Genomic DNA, 22,183 nt, shown 5'->3' on the forward strand with positions numbered 1-22,183 from the left:
TTTACATAAAGGTTTTGTTTTTTCAGATCAGTTGTACACAATCTTTTTTTTTTTCAAATAACTTTTTATTGAATATTTTCTCACATAAAATACAAGTAGAGAGATAAACAAGATGTAACTGTGGTACAGTCGAAATAGCTAGGAATACAGAATTGGATAAACACAAGGAAATTGTTATATGTTAGTCATGGTAATATTATTTTAACATTTCACTTGTACATTATAGTGACAAATGAGAGCATATTTAGAAGTATAACACCAACCTACACAAATAAATCAGTCTACTCTACTAAACCTTATATACATATTTACAAAATATTGTCGCCTTAGATAATGCTGTTACTACTCCCAACTAAGAGATGTGTTTACTATCTTTGTTTTATTAGCATTTGTCTTGCAATTTATGATAATATATCAATTAATGTTTTGCAGTAATTCTGATAATATGTTTGGTTCTTCGGACGTTTTGTATAAAGTTTCTTGGTCAGTATGTCTTTGGCCATGCTTTTGTATTCTGACCAGGTTAGTCTTGATCTGTCTATCCAGTTCTTTGCTATGTAAGCTTTTAATAGGGTGCAGTGTTATTATTATGTGATTAAAGAAATTATTATTCTTGCTTTTGAATATAAGCAGTATTGCTGAGTTGTACACAATCTTACATTATATACCTGCTTACTATTTGGGTAGGCTTTATAGATAAAGACATGCCTTACGACGTGATACAGCTTGCTTTATAACTCCTTCACTCATAGGTTCATAGGTTCATAGACTGATACTAGGCTATCTGCCCTAGGGCATTTATAAGCCTAGCCAGAGTGTGTTTGGCTTTCGCCACCCTTTTAGATTAGTTGACTGTGCCTCTGTATAGTAGGTCACAGAAGATAGCCCTTTTGAGGTTAGTTTATTGTGCCTCTGTCTAGTAGGGACACAGAAGAGATCCCAGGGGTAAACCTACGATCTCCCATCCACTCATCAAGATTTCTCTTGAAGAAGGTCATTGAAGGACTCTGCCTAACATGGATTGGGATTTTGTTCCAGAGTGAGGGGAGACTCTGGGATATGAATCTGTCCCTCCAGCATGTCCTATTTATTTCTGTGCTGAGGTTTAAGTCCCTGGAGCATGTAGCTCTAAGGGATTTGGATTTCCTGAGGTGGAGCATGTCCATTAATTCTGGGTTGGACATGGCTTTATACCTCAGGCACAGATCGCCTCTGAGTAGGTGGTAAGCAACTGAGTAGAGCTGGAGTTTCTTTAGCCTAACTGCGTAGGGCATCTGTTTGAGTCCCTTGATCCTCTTGGTGAGGTACTTTTGGGGTCTTTCCAGTTGCTGAAGGTGTCGGGTAAGGTACATCCCAAATGGGGCATTGTATTCAATTATGGGCCTGATGAGTGATGAGTAGAGGGGCACAATGACCTCTCTTGATCTAGATGTGAACCCTTTCATGATAAGGTGGGCTATATAAAAGGTCTTTCTAACCACTTTGGCAACATGATTATCAAAGGAGAGATTGCTATCTTCTTGGGTCCCCAAATCCCTAATTACTTCTTCCATACTTAATGGATTACCACCTATGTGGTAATTTGTGGGCACTTTGTTTTTCCCAAAGGGGATGACTATGCACTTTTTGGCATTTAGCTTTAGGCCATGGCTCTGGCACCAGTTATCCATCTCTGTGAGACCCTTTTGGAGGATGCTTGTGTCAGTCGATGAGTTGATTATGGCACCCAGTTTGCAGTCATCTGCGAACTTGCTCAGCCATAGTCCTCCCATGTTAGCCTGTACCTCAGAGAAATATATTCCAAGCAAGAGAGGTCCCAGGACTGAGCCTTGTGGGATGCCACATGTAACTGGTTTAGAGTCTGACATGGCACCTGCAATTCTGACCATGTGGGTTCTGTCCCTGAGCCAGTTTGCAACCCATCTTGTGACATAGGGGTTGATATTTAAGCTGGTGAGCTTATTTATGATGCCCGAGTGGGGTATTGTGTCGAAGGCTTTTGCGAGGTCCAGGTAGGCTGTGTGGACTACCTTCCCTTCATCTATGGCCTTGGTGACTGTTTCAAAGAAGTCAACCAGGTTCAAGAGTGACGATCTGCCCTTAAAGCCGAATTGGGTAGGATCCAGTGTTTGGAGGTTCCCAATGTCTTTGTTTATGAGTTTCATGATGATACGCTCCATAGCTTGGCAGACCAGGCTAGTCAGGCTTATAGAACTTCTGGAATCCATTTTTGCAAACCTACAGGTGCATAACTGTACAAACAATAGAGTGAACTGCATTTGCAACAGCCTGGAATGTGGGCCAAGTGATTTTCAGGTTTTGCTTTTTCGTTATCTTACTGATAAACAGCTATTCATTTAATCTAAACAGGTTACACATTTCAACTGTAGTCTGCTTAACTTAGAAATGATGTTTTACAGTAAGCATTTACTTCCTCCACACATACTCTGATACCATAGTTTCCTCTTCATTTTATTTTTTCACTTAAAAGTAAATGTTCCATGTTAAAATAGTTTTCTCTGTTTTTCTAGCCCAACAGGTATAACAGCACCACTGTGTATTCATGGTTGACATGAGTATAGAAAAAGGTCTTGGTCACTGGATCAAGCCAGAGGATCAAAAGCAATCATTCCACTAGATGTCTCCATTCTGGTAGGAACACTTACATTTTTAAGAGAAGTCCTTATTCATATCTAATATCATTTATTTAATTATTATTATATTAGCATTCTTCAAGGATGGTCCACTTAAGGATGACAGTGTCTCGTAGAGAAAAGTGAGAGAGAGAGAGAGAGAGAGAGAGAGAGAGAGAAAGAGAGAGAGAGGTAGAAGGAGAGGCATAGAGACAGAGATGATGATAGGGCCAAATTTTATAACCTAAATGAGAAAGCACAGGGAATTATTAATAGTTCTATAGCCAGGTGAAGAATATAGTGACTGCAGAATACAATGCCTACGGTCCTACATTTTAAAGCTGGTACACAGGACAGCTGTGACAGGTGATTATCACGTGGTAGATAACATGCATGCCTCAGTTTTCAGTGTAACTAGTTAGGTTATACAGCCCACAATATGGCTGCCTCCATCCTGCACGCATCATCCTGTGCAGTAATGTGATGCAGCCACAACATGGCTGCCTCCATCCTGCACACATCATCCTGTGCAGTAATGAGATGCAGCTACAACATGGCCACCTCCATCCTGCACACATCATCCTGTGCAGTAATGAGATACAGCCACAACATGGCCGCCTCCATCCTGCACACATCATTCTGTGCAGTAATGAGATGCAACCACAACATGGCTACCTCCATCCTGCATACATCATTCTGTGCAGTAATGCGATGCAACCACAACATGGCCACCTCCATCCTGCACACATCATTCTGTGCAGTAATGTGATGCAGCCACAACATGGCCACCTCCACCTTGCACACATCATCGTGTGCAGTAATACGATGCAGCCACAACATGGCCACCTCCATCCTGCACACATCATCTAGCAGGTAACAGTTAGGGTTAGATACCCATTATTATATGCAGGGCCACTCTGTCCTCCCAGGGCAATGACTGACAAATTTGGAATCCACATTCTATGCCATGCACCCATTATATTTCCACATGAAAGTAGAAATGGGATACAATTCCCCAACGCAGGTCCAGTTAAAAGAAAGTCCTAATAGACCATTCTCCACTACATCATCTGTTTTCAATAGTACACAGAGAAGATGCCTCATGTGATGAGAAATAGTATCACATTGTCACTGGGATCAACTTTACCACCATATCCAACCAGACTGTTTCCTCTAAGGCCATTAATGATATAAACAAACAATTATCATATTGCATTTTTCTGTCACTAGAACCATTTCAGGAGTAACAGTTTTCATATGCTATAGTGTTGTGTTGGCTAGCCACAGGCTAAATATGAATGTGAAGGTTTCAGACAGCATTCAATATGTTCAGCCAGTAAATTATATCACTTCCCAGTCAATAGGTTAATAGACTTAAATAAGATAAACACATTCAACTCCCATGCTTCTACAGAGCATCCCTACTAATGAAGCAGGCAATTAGGATAGCAATTAGGACAGCAAGATGGATTACTTGAGACTGGAAGTCCCCAGAAAGGATAAGGTGAGACATACCTTTTTATTTTTGATTACTGAGACGTGGCTGCATGGCAAGATAAATGATAGTGCAGTAAACGTACAGAATTTTACGTTGTTTCATGCAGACAGAAAACATACACTGTGCGGACAGGCCAGAAGAGGTGGAGTCTGCATCTGTGTTAACAAAAGATGATGTAGCAACTGTGAAATCATACTATCACACTGCTGTCCTGTCCATTAAATGTAGACCATTTTACTTGCCCAGGGAGCTGAATGGGGTCAGTGTAACAGTGGTGTATATCCCACCCAGTGCTAATACCACTGAGGCTCTAAATAAACTATGCAATCACATGGGTGAGCTGCAGAGCAAATATCCTGACTTTGTACATGTGGCAGCCGGTGACTTTAATAAAGCATATCTAAAAATAGTGATCCCACACTACCAGCAGTATGTGGACATTCCTACAAAGGGTGATAATATCCGTGACAAGGTGTACATAAACTTGAAGAAAGCTTATAAGACTATATACTTATGCAACTTCCACAAATGGAAAACTCTAACTATTATACCATCTTGCTATCACCAGCTTACACACCTGCACTGGTTAGAGTGAAACCCACAAAGAAATAAATCAGGGTATGGCTTGAGGGGGCTATCAAGGCCCTCCAAGACTGCTTTGAAAGAACCAACTGACATATGTTCAAGGAGGCAGCCACAGTGAATCGGCATCTGAACATTTATGAATACACTGCGGTTGTGATGGCATACATTTCAAACTGTGTTGATGGGGTAACAAATACCAGGAGTATCACTATTAGAGCTAACCAGAAGCCATGGCTCACCCCTAAAGTATATGAGCTTCTGAAGGAGAGAAATGCAGCTTAAAGGGCTAAGGACAAAGCAGCCCTAAGTGTAGCAAGAGGTAATCTGAGGAGGGGTATAAAGCAGGCTAAGAGGGAGTATGGCAGAAAGGTACAGAGCCACTATGAAGACATGAAGGATGCAAGGAGACTATGGCAAAGCATACAGGAGATCACTGACTACAAAATCAGGTCAGTACAGTGTGAGAACACCATTGAATTCCTGGACAGTTTGAACATCTTCTTTGGTAGATCTGAGGAAAGAAACAACAGGTTGGCACTAATGCTACCCACTGATGAGAAGGATGCAGTACTCAGCCTCGGCACAGAGGAGGTAAGAAGAGAGCTAAGGAGAGTGAACCCCAGGAAGGTTGCTGGCCCAGACAACATACTGGGCAAGGTGTTAAAATGCTGTGCTGATCAACTATGCACAGTGCTCAAGGAAATATTTAATGCCTCTCGTTATGGCAAAAGTATCCTCATGTTACAAGAAAACTAACATCATCCCACAACCTAAGAAAACCACTCCCTCCAGCCATAACAACTACAGACCAGTCACTCTGACATCCGCTGTTATGAAATGTTTTGAAAAAAAAGGATCTCTCAGCATGCCTGCCTCCTGATTTTGACCTTCTGCAGTTTGTGTACAGAGCTAACCGATCCACTGCTGATGCCATATCAGTAGCACTACACATCTCCCTTGATCATTTAGAGAGCAAAGACCACTATGTGAGGATGCTGCTCATAGACTTCACTTCTGCATTTAATATAGTGGTAACAATGCAGCTGAAAGAAAAATTGGCACATTTAGGAATCAGTAAACATCTCTGAAACTGGATCCTGGACTTCCTGATTGAGAGACCATAGAGGGTGTGTTCAAGTAAGAACACATCAACGTGTTTCACGATTAACACCAGGGTTCCACAGGGATGTGTTCTCAGCCCACTGTTATTCACCATCCTGACCCATGACTGCTATTCTAAGCACAAGTCTAATCATATAATCAAGTTTGCTGATGACACCACAGTTGTGGGTCTCATCACAAATGAGGATGAAAGGGTGTACAGAGAAGAGGTGACATCTCTGTTCAGTTGGTGTGAGGGGAACAACCTTGACCTGACTGTAAGCAAGACCAAAGAGATTATCATCTACTTCAGGAAAAGGAGAACAAACCACCCAGTGCTCAGGATCAATGGTCAAAGTACGGAGAGGGTTAAGAGTATAACATTCCTGGGTGTACACATATCTGAGGATCTCTTGGGGTCAGGAAACACCAGCCAACTGGTCAAGAAAGCACACCAACACCTCCACTTTTTAAGAAGGCTGAAAAAAGCTAAGCTTCCTCCTCATATTCTCTCCACCCTCTATAGAGGTGCAATAGAGAGCATCCTCACCTGCAACTTCACAGTGTGGTTTGGAAGCTGCACAGTTACAGAAAGGAAGGTGCTACAAACAGTGTGAGGCTTGCAGAGATGGTAATAGGTTCCAGTCTTCCATCAATACATCTTTATTCTGCAAGAAGCATCCGAAAGGCCACCAGAATAATACAGGACACCACACATCCTGTACATGGGCTGTTTAAGCATCTGGCATGAGGTAGGTGATATCACAGCATCTGCTACAGGACTACAAGATTCAGTAACAGTTTCTACCCTACAGTGATTAGACTTCTGAACTTGGGTACTAGTCTCAGGGGTCTGGACAGATTCATCAATTTTTATTTATTTGTTCAATATATATTTACATATATTCCAAGTAAATACAGTATTTATTTATTTATTACATCCATAGTCAGTATTATTTAACTCAATCAAGTACAATATTAGACAAATAACTTATGCAAGTTAATTTAACTCAGGAGAGTATTCCTTTCATATATGAGTGTTGTCAAATATCTCTGCTCTTTCTTGCATGTATTAGAAGTAGTATTGTATTTGTTAGTTATGCGTATTCGTCTACTTGGGGTCTATATTACCAAAGGGGTTGGGAGTGTGGCCTAATGGTTAAGGTGTTTGCCTTACAAACACAAGGTGCAGGGTTTGAGTCTCACATGGGATAATTGGCTAGGCTTAAAAATGGCTTGCAAGGGCAGTTAGCCTAGTACTAATCTATGAACCTATGAAAAGACCGGTGATCGAACGGCATTTCCATTGGAAATGCAGTTCATCGAGGTGTTTATTGTGAGATTGCGACACAGTGAAGATCGGAAAATTTGCCCTTTCCTCACTGTTGTGTGATCTCGGAGTTGGTATATATAATTAGCGGAGGGCATACCTCTCAACACTTAGTGCTAGAAATCTGTACAAAGCCTGACAAAATGGGGGGACAAAGACCCAAAACTAGGGACATATTTTAAATATTGCTCTTATAAACTTAGAAAGTTGCTAGTATAAAAGAGTTTGTTTTAGTATACATTTTCTGAAGGATCTGATGTTCAATAAAATGTATGTCATTATTTAGTGACTTCAATCTGTACAGTTGAGAGGTATGGTGGAGGGTGTGGGGGGGGGGGGCTGCGCCCCCACAACAGCGACTTCGATAAATGGTATTTTTGATGTAAATGCCGTTTGATCTCCGGTCTTTTTGATGTCATGATATAGACCCCTCTACTTGTATGTGTTGTTTCACTTTCCTTTGTAATCACAAGAATTGAGATGATGCACAAAATTTCATTTAGGCCACACATGCATAGCTCTAAATGACAATAAAGTTTAGTTTGACTTTGACTAAGAATCAAAGGGAGATGATGAGGCAAAATCCATTTTGAAAACATTAAATATTACAGCCATTAACTAATAAGTGTCTAACAAGTATAAATTGTCAGTGTCACTGTTTTTATAGTAACTAGTTGGGTAGAAAAACAAACCATGCACCTGAATCCAGGTAACAACTCCAAATGTTATCTGTTGGTTGACTTCAACAGCAAGGTCACATCAGGTGTACTAAACAGTTTCTAGCATTGTAAACAGTTTCTAGCATTGTAATTTTAAATACCAATCTGACTGTGCCATGATTACATAAAAGAAAACTAATGAAACCATCTAAAAATGTATCAGGATAGCTACTATCCTCAAGGATGAAGCATGCTAGCTACCTGCATTCATTCAGCCAGAAAGCCATATCTAGTTCTACTGCACCTAGAAACTCATACAGAATGGTTGGTTTTCTCAAATTGGCTTCCAGTACTGCAAGAAAATAAAACATAACTTGTTTTCCTGTAGTCTAAGGTCCAGTAAAAGTAACAGCTGCCTTAAACGATCTACACTATACAGAATAAACTCCCCCATACCTTGCAAACAGAATAAGAAAAATTAGAGATGAATCATCATGTAAGGCAACGTCTGAAAAGGCTAGAGAAATGGAGAAGAAATAAAAGAAACTACAAGGCCTTACAAAGAAAAAAATTGAAAGGTTACAAGGCATCTGACATTCTTCTAGTTGGGGTTTAAGCCAAAAGGACAGCACTCCAAGCAGCAGAATTTCAAAACTATGCAGGGTTAGTGTAGCATCAGAGGTCCTCCCCAAACATCTTTACTGTGAGTCTTAAAGGAATGGGAAATATTCCCACAGAGACAAGCTGATAAGTGAACATTCAAGAATTTAGATGGAAAAAAGGAAGATAAAAATCTGGGCCTTAAGTGTAGTAAGAGTCACACCACCATAGTCAAGGACCTGACATAGGGCCATGTGACATCTTAAATACACTACTACCTAAAAATAGATTGTTTTAATTTGAGGAATGGTAACTCTACAAAAAATTTCCATTAGTCCTTTAATTTTTTACCTTCCACAAAATTGATTTTAATAAAGGAAACTGGACAATATTAATTAGTTTTTATCGGGAGACAATGCACAAGTGATACATAGAATCATTCACCAAAGTCCAAGGAGAAACTGAAACAGGACTACCTTCTGGAAATGATCTAAGGTAAATCTTCAGGTGGAAAGGAGACTAAGTCATCTGAACTATCATAAATTTCAGATGTGCACCTCGGCTCAGGTTCAATGCATCCAAAATGAGATTTGGGAGTGATGTGAGGGCAGAAATGTCAGGTGAAGTTATCCAGTTCCATATTATTCTTAAGCAAGACTGGTTTCAGCAGAAAGGGCTGCTGATGCAGAAAACAATACAGCCTCATTCTAGAATTACTTCATATGAAAACCAGCAACCTTGACTATTCAAAGAGTAAGCCACTGTGTTTTTTTTATTTTAAATATCATGAAAAAGCATTGTTGGAATTCTCTTAACTTCTAAAGCTTTCTTCAAGTACTAGGCTTACATTTGGCAATGCTTCTCTCTTCCTGGAGGTATTGTGTGCCATAAGGAAATAATCAACAGCCACATATTTTACTTTCCTTATATTTAGGGAAATAACCGACAAGTCATTTTATATTTAAAATGTTATGAAAAAAATGAAAACACTACAAAGTGCATAATAGCATAAACTAAATGATGATTTCACATTCTGAATGATCTCTGAAAAACAGTGTAAAGAAATGATGACTGCAGCTTAAGAAATTATTTTGTGCATGAAAGTAATAGGAGATTTTTTTATCTACTGTAATGTCTGCAGTTGACCTCCTGCGTCAATATCCACTTATGCTTTGTTGATGAGGTCATAAAAAGACAGAAATGTGCATGCCCACAGCTACTGGGGTTTGACTTTATTGGCCTGAATGTATCCATAAAGACTTAAAAAGAAAAAGTTAAAAGTCATGGACATTCAGAAGCCATAAAGCTGAGGGGGCGTGGCCAAGGATGAACACAGGATAGCAGCAGATTTCTTCAGCTCCACCAATTTCATTACACTGATAGGAATTAATTACTTAAAAATTAATTTTTGAAGTAATTTTCTTTCTAAATATGTTTGTTTTATATAGTTCTTGAACTATATCTAAAAAAGAAAGGAAATTTTAACAATATTCCTGTCAGAAATCACTTTGGAAATTTTCCTGTCAGTTTATCAGTCTGAAATGAGTTCCAGTAAGACAAATTCTCAAGACTCCAGCATCAAGAAAGAACTTCAGTCTCTGATAACTATAATCCAGCAACTTACTGCTAAGATGGATAAAATGGATACTAAAATTGATACCTTCATAGAAAAACTACAAAACAAATAGACTTGTTACATATAGACCTGCAACAACAGAAGATCCAGATGACAGGCATAGAAGAAGCTGTGAATGACATGGAAAATAGAATCCAAGAAGAGGAAATCAACATTGAGTTTCTGCTGAAACAAAATACACATTTACAAACAAAGCTGGATGACCTGGAAAATAGATCTAGGCGCAATAACATTAGGATTTTTGGACTGCCAGAAAATGTTGAAGGTAACAATATTACTTCTTTTTTAACAACATGGCTCCCTAAAACTTTAGACTTACCAGAAGCATTCTCTTTTGGTATCGAAAGAGCACATCGATCTATAGCTAATACTAACTCTAACAAAAACTATCCTAGATCAGTTATAGTTAGATTTCTATCATCTTTTGATAAAGAGATGGTTCTTAAATCTGCTTGGGCTAAAGCTCCTGTTAAGATTAATAAGACAACTGTGCGTTTTGACAATAACTATTCTTCCTTGATAATAGCTAAAAGAAAAGTTTTTCTGCCACTAATAAGGGAGCTTAAAAAAGCACAGTTTAAAACATACCTTCTGTTTCCGGCCAAGCTAAAAATCTTCCTTCCTGATGGTCCTAAAATTTTTGATGACTTAGACTCTGCTTTACTGTTTATCAAAAAAAATAAGATTTTGGATAAAATAGAGGAAATGGAATGGGCTAGTCCTTCATTAAAGAGACTGGCAACTGAAACTTCGTGGAAGACTTCAGAGAAGAAGAAGAGACTAAAAACAAATGATTTGTTCTATGTTTTTTTTCTTTTTCTCTCATCATTTTACTAAATTATTAATCTTTTTAAATATAGTTCCTGCATTTCCAGAAAGCCACAAATATTCTGAAAAAGATTTAATCAAAGTTATTCTCTGTGTGCAAAGAAATGTTTTGTTTCATAACCAGTCAAAATATCTGAGGAACTAATAACAAGCTATTATTCAATTTGTTTCTCTTTCTGAAAAAGAGAAGTAAGGTCAGTAATTTTATACATTTTTTTTCTTTCTTTCTCCTTTTCTTCTTTTCTTTGTTTAAACAATGACATTCTATTTAGATTATGTAGTGGGTAAAGGGTGGGGAGGGCAGGGAGAGAAGAGTAATGAAAATATGATAAATGGAATAATAACATATTTATTCCTTGTAAAAAAGTTTATATGTTCTTCAAATGCTATTCCTAATTATACTTTCTTGATTATACTGCTTATGCTTGTTTGTAAATAATCTGTCATGCTTTAACTAATAATAATTAGAACTAAATAATAGTAAATAATATGTTTTATTTTTAACTCTATTAATATAAACAGTAAGTAATATTCCATTGTATATACTTCTTATAGCTTTCTCTTACATTGTTTTTATTTCTGCTTTACACTCTTTTATTTTCTACTCTCTTTTTCTTTTCTTTATTCTTTCTCTTTATTTTTTTTCATATTAATATATATAAATGCTTTTGATCATATAGACAAAGTAAATAATAAGATTTGCATAAAAATTGAGTTGGGACAAAAATATTGAGTTTTATTACTTATTAATAACTTTGGGCTTAATTTCACTTACATAGAGGCTGTAATAACCTGTAAAATACATCGCAAAGGTTTTGTCATGTTTAGATGCATTTACACTGCTAAATGAATGTTTGTCACTAGTTTTTAACAAGTTTCCCACCAAAATGTTAAGGGAGACAATCTGGGATGTGGCTACCTCATGAACAGTGTCCTCGAGTTGTTTTAAAAGCTTCAACTCTCAGAATTCTCACAGAGAAGCTGAAAGCAGTCAATTTGACCTTTGACCCAGATATCACACTGACACATCGCAGATTCAGGAAGAACACTCTACCAGGAAGTAGAACTGATGCAAATGTGACTATGTGAAGGAAAATGAACTCTTTAACATTTAAATGTGAGTTATTTTATATAATTACTTAAATATCTATGTTATAATTCATAAAATATGTTCAGTTATAATGATTTTAAATGATGCAGTTTCTTGTAGTAAGTAAATGTCTTATTTTAGAAGGCATAGAAAATGAAACATTTATTCAAGTGTTTTTGAAAATCTACTTGACTGCAGCATACTAATCTGTGTTAAAAACTTATGTTCCAAACATATACATTACTATAACTCATTTAATTCATCTGATTGACAAGCATAAATAACTTTATAATTCTATTCTGGAAGAAATTGTCATGTGATATATTTTAAAGCAGTAGTATAGACATACAAAATACAGATGGCTTCTTTTACAATAATGCAAGTGTTTCTGAGAATTTGCATAACTATGCAGTATGATTTATAACAATTTCTATAAATATAATATTTTATTCTATTGACAATAATGAGTATGAGTAAAATGCTTATATACAAGCAATTCAAGGGGGTTTTTTGGAAGCTGTTGACTGCATTTACATGACAGAAAATAGATGCATCTTAATATATGTAATGTCTGAACCATATTAGCCAAAGTTTTTGATTTAAATGAATGTTAGAACTTATTTTTACATACTTTGAATAAATTAATATGTAAATATGCCTTCCTTTTTTTCTCTCTCTCTTTCTTTCACTCTCTCTCCCTCTTTCACGTCTTTTATTTCTCTCTCTCCTCTTGGTTCCTAATATCAAGATTATTTGAATGCTATTTGAATACAAGTGTATTATATTACATAGATGTATATAGTAGTATGAATAGTTTTAAAAAAAAAAAAAGTTTATTTTAGTTTATATGATGCTGTTTTATCAAATGTGTAGTCTTGTCTTGCTAGATAATTGAATTGAAAGCTGTTAATTTAAGTTAAATATATCCAGTATTAAATTGATAAGGTGGTAGCTGAGGTACTGCTGCTTAGGGTAGGGGGTTAACTTGAGTGGTAAATACTACTCTAAGTTGGAGTTTTTAACTCCAGGCTGGATGCAAGGTTTAATCCTTACATTATTTTCACTTGTTCATTGTTATACGTATATAGTTTTGACATCCACAATATATTTTGTACACTCATTGTCACTACAAACAAAATTGAATCCTATACAAAATCCCATAAGAGATTCAATAAATACAGCTATATTTAAAGGTACACCTAAAGGAAGTGATGTAACATTACTTATGTTGTTATTTGTTATTTTGATCATAAGATTCTTAAGTTTTAAAAATGCCAAATGACATCTTCAAAAGGAATTTCTTTAAACATTAATGGATTGAATAATCCGTGTAAAAGGGCAAGCCTAATAAGATACATTAATTTACATAAGGCCAACTTAGTCTTCCTGCAAGAAACCCATCTCTTGAAAAAAGATATTGATAAACTAGCCACAAACAAATATACAGTATTGGTTAGTTCAGAGCACACTCAGAAAAAAAGAGGAGTGGCTATTTTATGGAATAAAAGTTTGCCCATTCCTAAAACCATTAAGTCTTATCAGGATGACAAAGGAATGTTTTGTATGGTTACAATACAAATTAATGGGAAGACTTACACTTTAATTAATGTATACTGGATACCTGGAATTGGTATTAATACAGTGAAACATCATCTTGATAAGATCATATCATTCTCTATAGGAGATATTATTTTAGCTGGTGACTTTAATTGTATACTACATGAAAGTGATACTACCACTATAGGAAAAGAAGAATTACATCTAATGCAAAACATTTAAATGATTTTGCTAATTCTTATCATTTGAATGATATTAATAATCAGATAGATTCAAAATCATTACCATACACCTTTTTTCTAACAGATACAAAACTTATTCAAAAATAGATAGGGTCTTTATTTCTAACCAGATGATAACAGATTTAATTAATTCCAAAATAATTTCATGTCCTATATCTGATCATAATTCAATTGTTTTTGAATTCATGATAAAAAATACTCATACTGTTCAGATCAAAAGGATACCAGCATACTTAACTCAACTAAAAGACTATAAAGAATATATACTTTCAGAAGTAAAAAATTTTTTAGACATAAATAATACTCCTGAAGTCTCCATTGTCTATGTTTGGGATGCCTTAAAATCATATCTATATGGACAAAGTATCAGATGGTATAATAATAAAAGGAAATCTTGGGATAAGGAATTGTTAGATATTCAAAGTAAATTAGACTCTTATAAACATAATAATAAAGAAAATATTATGGACAAGAAAGTTATTGAAGAAATAAACTAAATGAGAAATACAAAGAAATTTTAACTCATAAAGTTAAAATAACTTTAGAGAAATACAAGTTTTTGTCTTATTCAATAAGTCCCAAATACTTACATAGACTTAAAAATAAAACAAAAAGGTTGAATAAACAAAGCCATATCAAAGAAATCTTTTCTCTAAGGAAAAAGAAGAATGTTTCTAGTATACCAGAAATACTAGATGAATTTAGAAATCACATTCACAAAATTAACCATAATAACATTAACATGGAACCTAAAGATAAAATAAAGGAGTTTATAACCACAAACATGAATAAAAAGCTTAATAAACAACAGATTTCATATACAGAGGTTATTACACAAATAAATAAGCTTAAATCAAACAAAGCACCGGGTAATGATGGTATTATACCAGAGATATATAAAATCCTTTCAAAAGTACATATTCATTAATACATAAGGTTTTTATTTTGGCCCAAACTGAGTTAATAACCCCCCATCTTGGCAATATACATTTATTTTGCCAATTTTAAAACCTAATAAAGATCCAACTAGATGTACTTCATATCGGCCCATCTCATTACTTAATGTTGATTATAAAATGTTTATGAGTATTTTTGCTGATAGACTGAAGACAATCATCCCCGGCATTATAGATATAGATCAGACAGGCTTCATTGTAAATAGAAATACTTTTGATAATATAAGAAGAACTTTAACATTAATTGATTTTGCAAATAGGAAAAAGAAAGATTTAACACTTATTAGTCTTGATATAAGTTTAGCATTTGATTCAGTAAGTTGGGACTATCTGTTTACCTTACTGAAGTGCACAAACTTCTCAGATGCATTTGTAAATCTAATTGAGCATTTATACAAAGGAACATTGGCTTATATTAAGGTAGGAACATATGTTTCACAAAAATACCCATTTTAAAGGTACAAAACAAGGATGTCCACTTTCTCCACTATTATTCACTTTAGTAATGGAGCCTTGGGCTAATTTGATCAGAAACAGTACTGACATAGAGGGTTTTGAAATAGATGAAAATACAACATCCAAAATTCAACTTTTGCAGATGATGTTCTAATTACATCAGCAGGATCTAATTCTTCTATGCAGTCTCTATTTGATAAAGCGATGAATTTTAAAAGTATTTCTGGTTTAATATTCAATGAAGAAAAAACTAAAATACTACCTATATATACAGAAAAAATATTCTCATTAGTGATTTTACTAAATATGTACCCAATTCAGGTCAGATAACTTATTTAGGTATAATACTATCTAAAGATATTAAATCTATTATATATAATAATTATAATACCTGTTTTCTTAATATACAAAATCTTTTAATACCTGGAATAATATGTTTTTTACTATGGAGGAGAGACTTACAATTATTAAAATGATAATATTCCCCAAGATTTTATACTTAATACAATCAATAATACTTCCACCTACAAAAATAATTATCAAGAAACTGAATACACTAATGTTAAATTTCCTATGGGCACCTAATAGACCTAGGATTGCATTAAAGAAACATACTAATAGCTGGTCTCAAGGGGTATTTCTTTTCCAGACTTTAATTTATATACTATCTCTTCTATTGTAAAAGTTATTACTTTATTAATAGATCAGTCATATGTCGCAAAATGGAAAGATTATTGGGAGCTAATTAGTATGCACTTCATGAAAATCTCCTTAACACAGAAAAATATGATTGTAAATAACTCCATGTTATGGTTACTAAAGGAATTTTGTACTTCACCTATTACACCTAAACATATGGTTTGTTACCCATTAAATATTATTATTAGCTATCGTAACTATATTCATGCACCCTAAGTATAGGGAATGGAATTTTATTATATTCCCTATAATGTATACTCAGGGTATGCTTTTGTTATCTACTTCTGAAGGAACTCATTTAGCTATAGATAATGATCTAAAGTACTGGTATCAGTTGATATCTGATAATAAAGTTAAAAATCTCGATTTCTTAAAACAAGAATTTGATCTAAGAGAAACTTGCTGGTTAGAGGTTCAGACCTTTAGACAACATCTCATTAATAAAATAGATCTAATGTCTATAACAGTTAAAGAATCTATTCCAACACTGATTGATTACTTGATATTAAATTTACAACATAAAGTTTCTGATAAAGGTAAACTTTCATACATACATAAAATTATCAGGCAAGAAACTTTTTACAGTGTAGATACATACTGGAATTATTTCACTTCTATTAATGGGGACCCACCAAATCAACAAGATAAACAATATATATTGGAATCTGCCTATAGAACTACGTCTTCCATTGTCTGGAGACTTTATACATGGAAATTTTTACATAGATCTTTTTATACACCTTTGATGATGAATAAAATAAATAATAAAGATAATCTATGTAAGAGATGTAATGTAGAAATTAATGCTGACTGGGCTCATATGTTTTATGACTGTATAAAATTGAAAGAATACTGGAAGTCAATTAATGAATTTTTGCAGGCTCTTTTTACAGATAATTTAATTATTTCTAAATCTCTTATAATAATTCAACACACCTGTACCTCAAAGTGTTAAAAAGGTTAAGCTTCCCTTGTTATGGTCTATTCTAGCAGTGGCTAGGAAAATAATAACCAAAAATTGGATTTCAGATACACCTCCTTCGTTCAATGAATTTAAAAATGTTATGAATATAGTGTGCCATATGGAAATAAACACAATTAGGTCAAGAACAACTAGAAAAACATCTTATTATATTGTATGGGATAATTTACAAAATTTGTTAAAAAAATCCTAATTTCAATAGCATGGTATTTTAGTTTAATTAATTGATCTGATTGTAGTGGATGTCTTTGTAAATATTTTAGTTGTTTTGTTGAATGTTATAATCATATCTATTTTTAATTACTTGTATAAAATTGTTATGATATTTCTCTTGTATGTTAAAACAATAAACCTGTTTTGAAAAAAAAAAAGAAGCCATAAAGCTGAAACACTTGAAGTCTTTAAGGTCATTTACATATATCACACGGGCCTCTGCTACAGGAGGTTTAAGGTATCATACAGTGAAAACTCAACTTGGATAGGTTCTTCTTGTATTATATACACACACTCACACACACACACACACACACACATATATATATATATATATATATATATAAGTGTACTTTAAATTAGTCAAAACATCAACATGCCACTATGCATGCTAAGACAACCAGCCTTGATGCATGCAAACGTTCACTTTAAAAAAATTCAGGAAAACATAATTTTTGTCCCCTGTACACCCACATCCCATGTTAATTATATATACTAACTCCGAGACTGCACAAACACAGGGTAAGGGCATACTTCCCAAACCTTGTGAATTGTGTGATCTCGTACTACATCATAAATTCATCTGTACATCTATAAATATATATCTATCCATCCATCCTCAACTCCTTTTTCCCATTTTACACATGGGGTTGGGGTGTCACTTCAACAGTGACAGTCATCTCGAACCAAAGTTTACACCATTGGGTGGTTAGCCCTGCCACTGTAGATCACCTGTACCACTCATTCGCACATGTATATACATATATGGGTCTACTACCATAGATCAAAATTACACTATTTCGAAATACAATAGTAGTATCCCACTAATGTGAAAGTGCACTTCAACAAAAGTGCACTTTCACAAAAGTCACTAGAATGAAGGGTTAGGGCTTGGGTTATGGATAGTGGATAGCTAGTAGGGTTATCCATTATCCTTAACCCAAGCCCTAACCATAAGCTCCGTGACTACCGCACCACAGTGCAAAAAATTATTTCCTCAACTGAGCAGTAATTAGGGACCTATTTCCTGTACTGTGGTGTGGTAGTCATGGACCTTAGGGTTAGGGCTTGGGTTAAGGATAGTGGATAGCCCTACTGGCTATCCACTATCCTTAACCCAAGCCCTAACCCTAAAGTCTGTGACTACCACACCACAGTGCAGGAAACTGTATTTCCTCCACTGAGCAGTAGTTACGGTCCTATTTCCTGTACTGTGGTGTGGTAGTCACAGACATTAGGGTTAGGGCTTGGGGTAAGGATAGTGGATAGCCCTACTAGCTATCCACTGTCCTACACCCAAGCCCAAACCCTAAGGTCCATCACTACCACACCACAGTGCAGGAAATGTCCCATTCGACTTAGTGTCTTTCGCGAAAGTGCACTTTCGCGTAAGTGGGACACTACTATCGTATTTCAAAATAGTGTAATTTCAATCTACGGCAGTAGACCCACACACACACACACACATATATATATATATATATATATATATATATATATATATATGGAGATAGGACTATTTACTGATGACACGTTTCAACGAAACTGAAACGATCGAACACACTTCCACAAACGTTTGCAAAAAAAAAAAAAACATTAAAAAAAAAAACATGCTTATGCAGGGGGGCACCACCCACACCCACATACTTTTATATTCTCACTCCGAGATCGGACTACAGTGGGGAAAGGGGAATATTCCCTTATCCCCATTGTACCACAATCTCAGCAACAGCCATTCTGTCATGTTTTTTTTTAGCTCACTTTAGCGAAAGTGCATTTTCAGTGAAAATGCAGTTTCACAAAAGTCTGCTCGCCCATTTTGGTTTCAGTGAAACGAGCTTTCACTCAACAGTCCTAGACCCAGGTCTACCTGATTACACCAAAAACTGAGAAGAACAACAACGAGATAACCGACACTGGAAGATTGACAACAGACAAGACCGACAGTTGAGAATCCCGATGCTGAGAACACCGACATGTTAAGGTAAGTGTGTGATAGGGACGGATGTTAGAGTCAGGGTGTGGGTAAAGTAAGTGTGTGATAGTGACAGACGTCAAGGTAGGGTGTGGATGAGGTAAGTGTGCAATAGTGACAGACTTAAGGGTTAGGGGCGGATTAAGTGAGTTAAGGTTAGGGTGCGGGTAAGGTAAGTGTGCGATAGTGACGGACCTTAGGGTTAGGGTTTGGGTTAAAGTTAGTGCATATATAGTTGTGTATGTAAGGTTTAGTGTAGGTTTGTAAGGTTTTTGGTGTGCTTGTATTGTGTGTGTGTTTTTCGGGAAAGTTATTTGTTTTATTGATTGTCGGGATTGTGGTTTGTCGGGCATGTGAAGTTTCGTGTTTTTAAACTTTCGGTTTTGTCATGTCGGTTATTTCGTTGTCAGTGTTTTGGCATGTCGGTGTTCTCAGGTAGACCCCTAGACCCATATATATATATATATATATATATATATATATATATATATATATATATATATCTATATATAAAATCTGTTTTTATATATATATTGAATGGGCCTCTACAAAAGGAGGTTTAAGGTATCACACTGTGAAAACTCTAGCTTGGCTATACTTTCCTAGTAGTTTTTACTAATTGGTTTACCTGTGTGAACTTTTTACTCTTTGTTTTGGATGTTAGATTAGATATTTTGCAGACACCTTAATGGTTATGAATATCAGCTGGATTTAAAGACCCTGTGTTTCTAAAGTATAGCCAAACAATTCACCTGTGCTGTGCTGGAAGGCTGAAAAGTGCATGTCCACAGTTATTGTGGTTTGTGTTTATTGGCCTGAATGTATTCATATAGACTTAAAAAGAATACAAGTTAAAAGTAATGAACATTCAGAAACCATACAGCTAAAGCATTTGATGTCCTTAAGAGGTCATGTCCATATATCCACTGGCCTCTAATACAGGAGGTTTAAGGTATCACACAATGAAAACTCTAGATTGGATAGTTTTTTCTTGCAGTTTTTACTAACTGGTTTGTCTGTGCGAACATTTTACTCTTTGGTTTGGATATTAGTTGGGATATTTTGCTGACATCTTAATGTTTATGGACAGCAGACAAGTTGAAAGACCCTGTGTTTCTAAAGCATAGCCAAACAATCAATTTATGATTTGTTGATGAGGTTACAAGAAGGCCGAAATGTGCATGTTTGCAGCTAGTAAGGTTTGTCTTTATTGGCCTGAATGTATCCATAAAGACTTAAAAAGAAAAATTTAAAAGTCATAGACATTCAGAAACCATTTAGCTGAAATACTTGATGTCCTTAAAGGATCATTTGCATATAACCCATGGGACTCTATTACAGGAAGTCTAAGGTATCATACAGTGAAAACTCTTAACTTGGCCATGTTTTTCTTGTATTATATATATATATATATATATATATGTGTGTGTGTGTGTGTGTGTGTGTGTGTGTGTGTGTGTGTGTGTGTGTGTGTGTGTGTATGTGTGTACACATATATACACACATACAGGTGTGTACTTTAAATTACTGAAAACACCCCTTGTCGACCATCAGAACATCAACATGCCAGTATGCATGCTCTAAGAAACAGCCTCGATGCATGCAAACTTTCATTTTTAAAAAATTCAGGAAAACAGCAGTTTTGCCCCCTGCACCCCCCCCCCCACATCCAGTGCTAAGTATATATACTAACTTTGAGACAAATTTCCCAATCCCTGGTAACTGTGTAATCTTGTACACTGATCAATCGGCTATTTAGTTGACTGTATGCAGTTGACATAATAGCTGTTGACTTAACACATGATCGACCATATACGTGTATATGTATATATATATATATATATATATATATATATATATATATATATATATATATATATATATATATATGTGCGTGTGTGTGTGTGTGTGTGTGTGTGTGTGTGTGTGTGTGTGTGTGTGTGTGTGTGTGTACAGTTGTATGTGTATGTTTGTATGTACAGAACAGAGTACAGCAGACAAAGAAATAATAATGCTTACAACAATAACCAAAAACACACCTCTCTGGAACAATGTCAAATTTCAAAGTAAACCACAGGTCAGGAACACGAAGTTCAAAAATCAGTAAGCGCTTTCATCCAACTCGGACTTCCTCAGACTGAATAATATAGTAAAATACTACTAACTTAAAATCTTAAGTCAGTAGTATTTTACTATATTATTCAGTCTGAGGAAGTCTGAGTTGGATGAAAGCGCTTACTGCTTTTTGAGTCTGTGGATTAAAAGCAACTTTTTACTGTATTTTAAGTCTGTGGATTAAAAGCAGAAATTTTTTGAACTTCGTGTTCCTGACCTGTGGTTTACTTTGAAAGTTTACAACAATAAGACATAACTTAGAAGCATAACTGAGCATTTTCTCAAGTTCATTGATCCTTTGTTGAATATTTGAGTTCTCTAATAAAATATGTTACCTAACTAGAAGAAAACAAAGTAAAACTTATACATAAAATATAGAAAACTTTATTCTACTTATTTGCTACTCAGAAAAGTTTTTTTTAATACTACATTGGGAAACAATAAAAGCTTACTGTATAATACAATGACAGAAAAGCTGAAAGCTGCTCTGTGTCTTGACAATCTAATACTAGGGGAAGGGGATGACCTTACATGCATTGTGCAACAGCTAATCCCAGTTCTTGAACTGCATCTTAATATGACTCAGGAAAATGTATACAACAATAAGATAGTCACAGTGTGGGTTATATAATCCAACCAGTCATTGTGAAAACAAGAATGCATAGGGATGCCAGTATACACTGAGTTCATAAACAGAGTAAGTATAATAAATAAAATTAAATGATTTTTCTGAGTCCACCAACCTGTACATCCAAATGCCACAATGCCCACAGCCACAAGGTTGATAGCATAAGCCTGCCGTGTGCTGAAACATTCAAGCCAGACGTCAAAGATAGAAACAAAGAGCAGAGGACCCAAGGCAAAAATATAACCTAAAAAAAGCAGGATAATATTGGATTATTTTAGCTATTACAGCCATTGCTATTTCTTCCATATCTTTTTCATTCATTCCTTCATTCATTCATTCATTCATCTCAAGTAACCTGCTTAATCCAGATCAGGTTCTCAGAGTAGCCAGGACCACTCAA

The 22,183-nt window shown here is 35.4% G+C and overlaps 1 protein-coding gene across 4 annotated transcripts in view; it reads right to left on the minus strand.

Moving 5' to 3' along the window:
- SLC29A4 (solute carrier family 29 member 4) overlaps window positions 1–22,183 on the minus strand; it is an 838,710-nt gene that overhangs the window by 226,679 nt on the left and 589,848 nt on the right. For all 4 annotated transcript variants that reach the window (XM_044089484.1, XM_044089483.1, XM_044089482.1 and 1 more), the window contains one exon: window positions 21,899–22,027. In XM_044089484.1, the coding sequence (XP_043945419.1) occupies window positions 21,899–22,027 (129 nt within the window). The remainder of the gene's footprint in view (window positions 1–21,898; window positions 22,028–22,183) is intronic.

The sequence above is a fragment of the Protopterus annectens genome, chromosome 12.part0 (assembly GCF_019279795.1).
Source record: "Protopterus annectens isolate FY-2018-M chromosome 12.part0, PAN1.0, whole genome shotgun sequence".
Classification (NCBI taxonomy): domain Eukaryota; kingdom Metazoa; phylum Chordata; order Ceratodontiformes; family Protopteridae; genus Protopterus; species Protopterus annectens.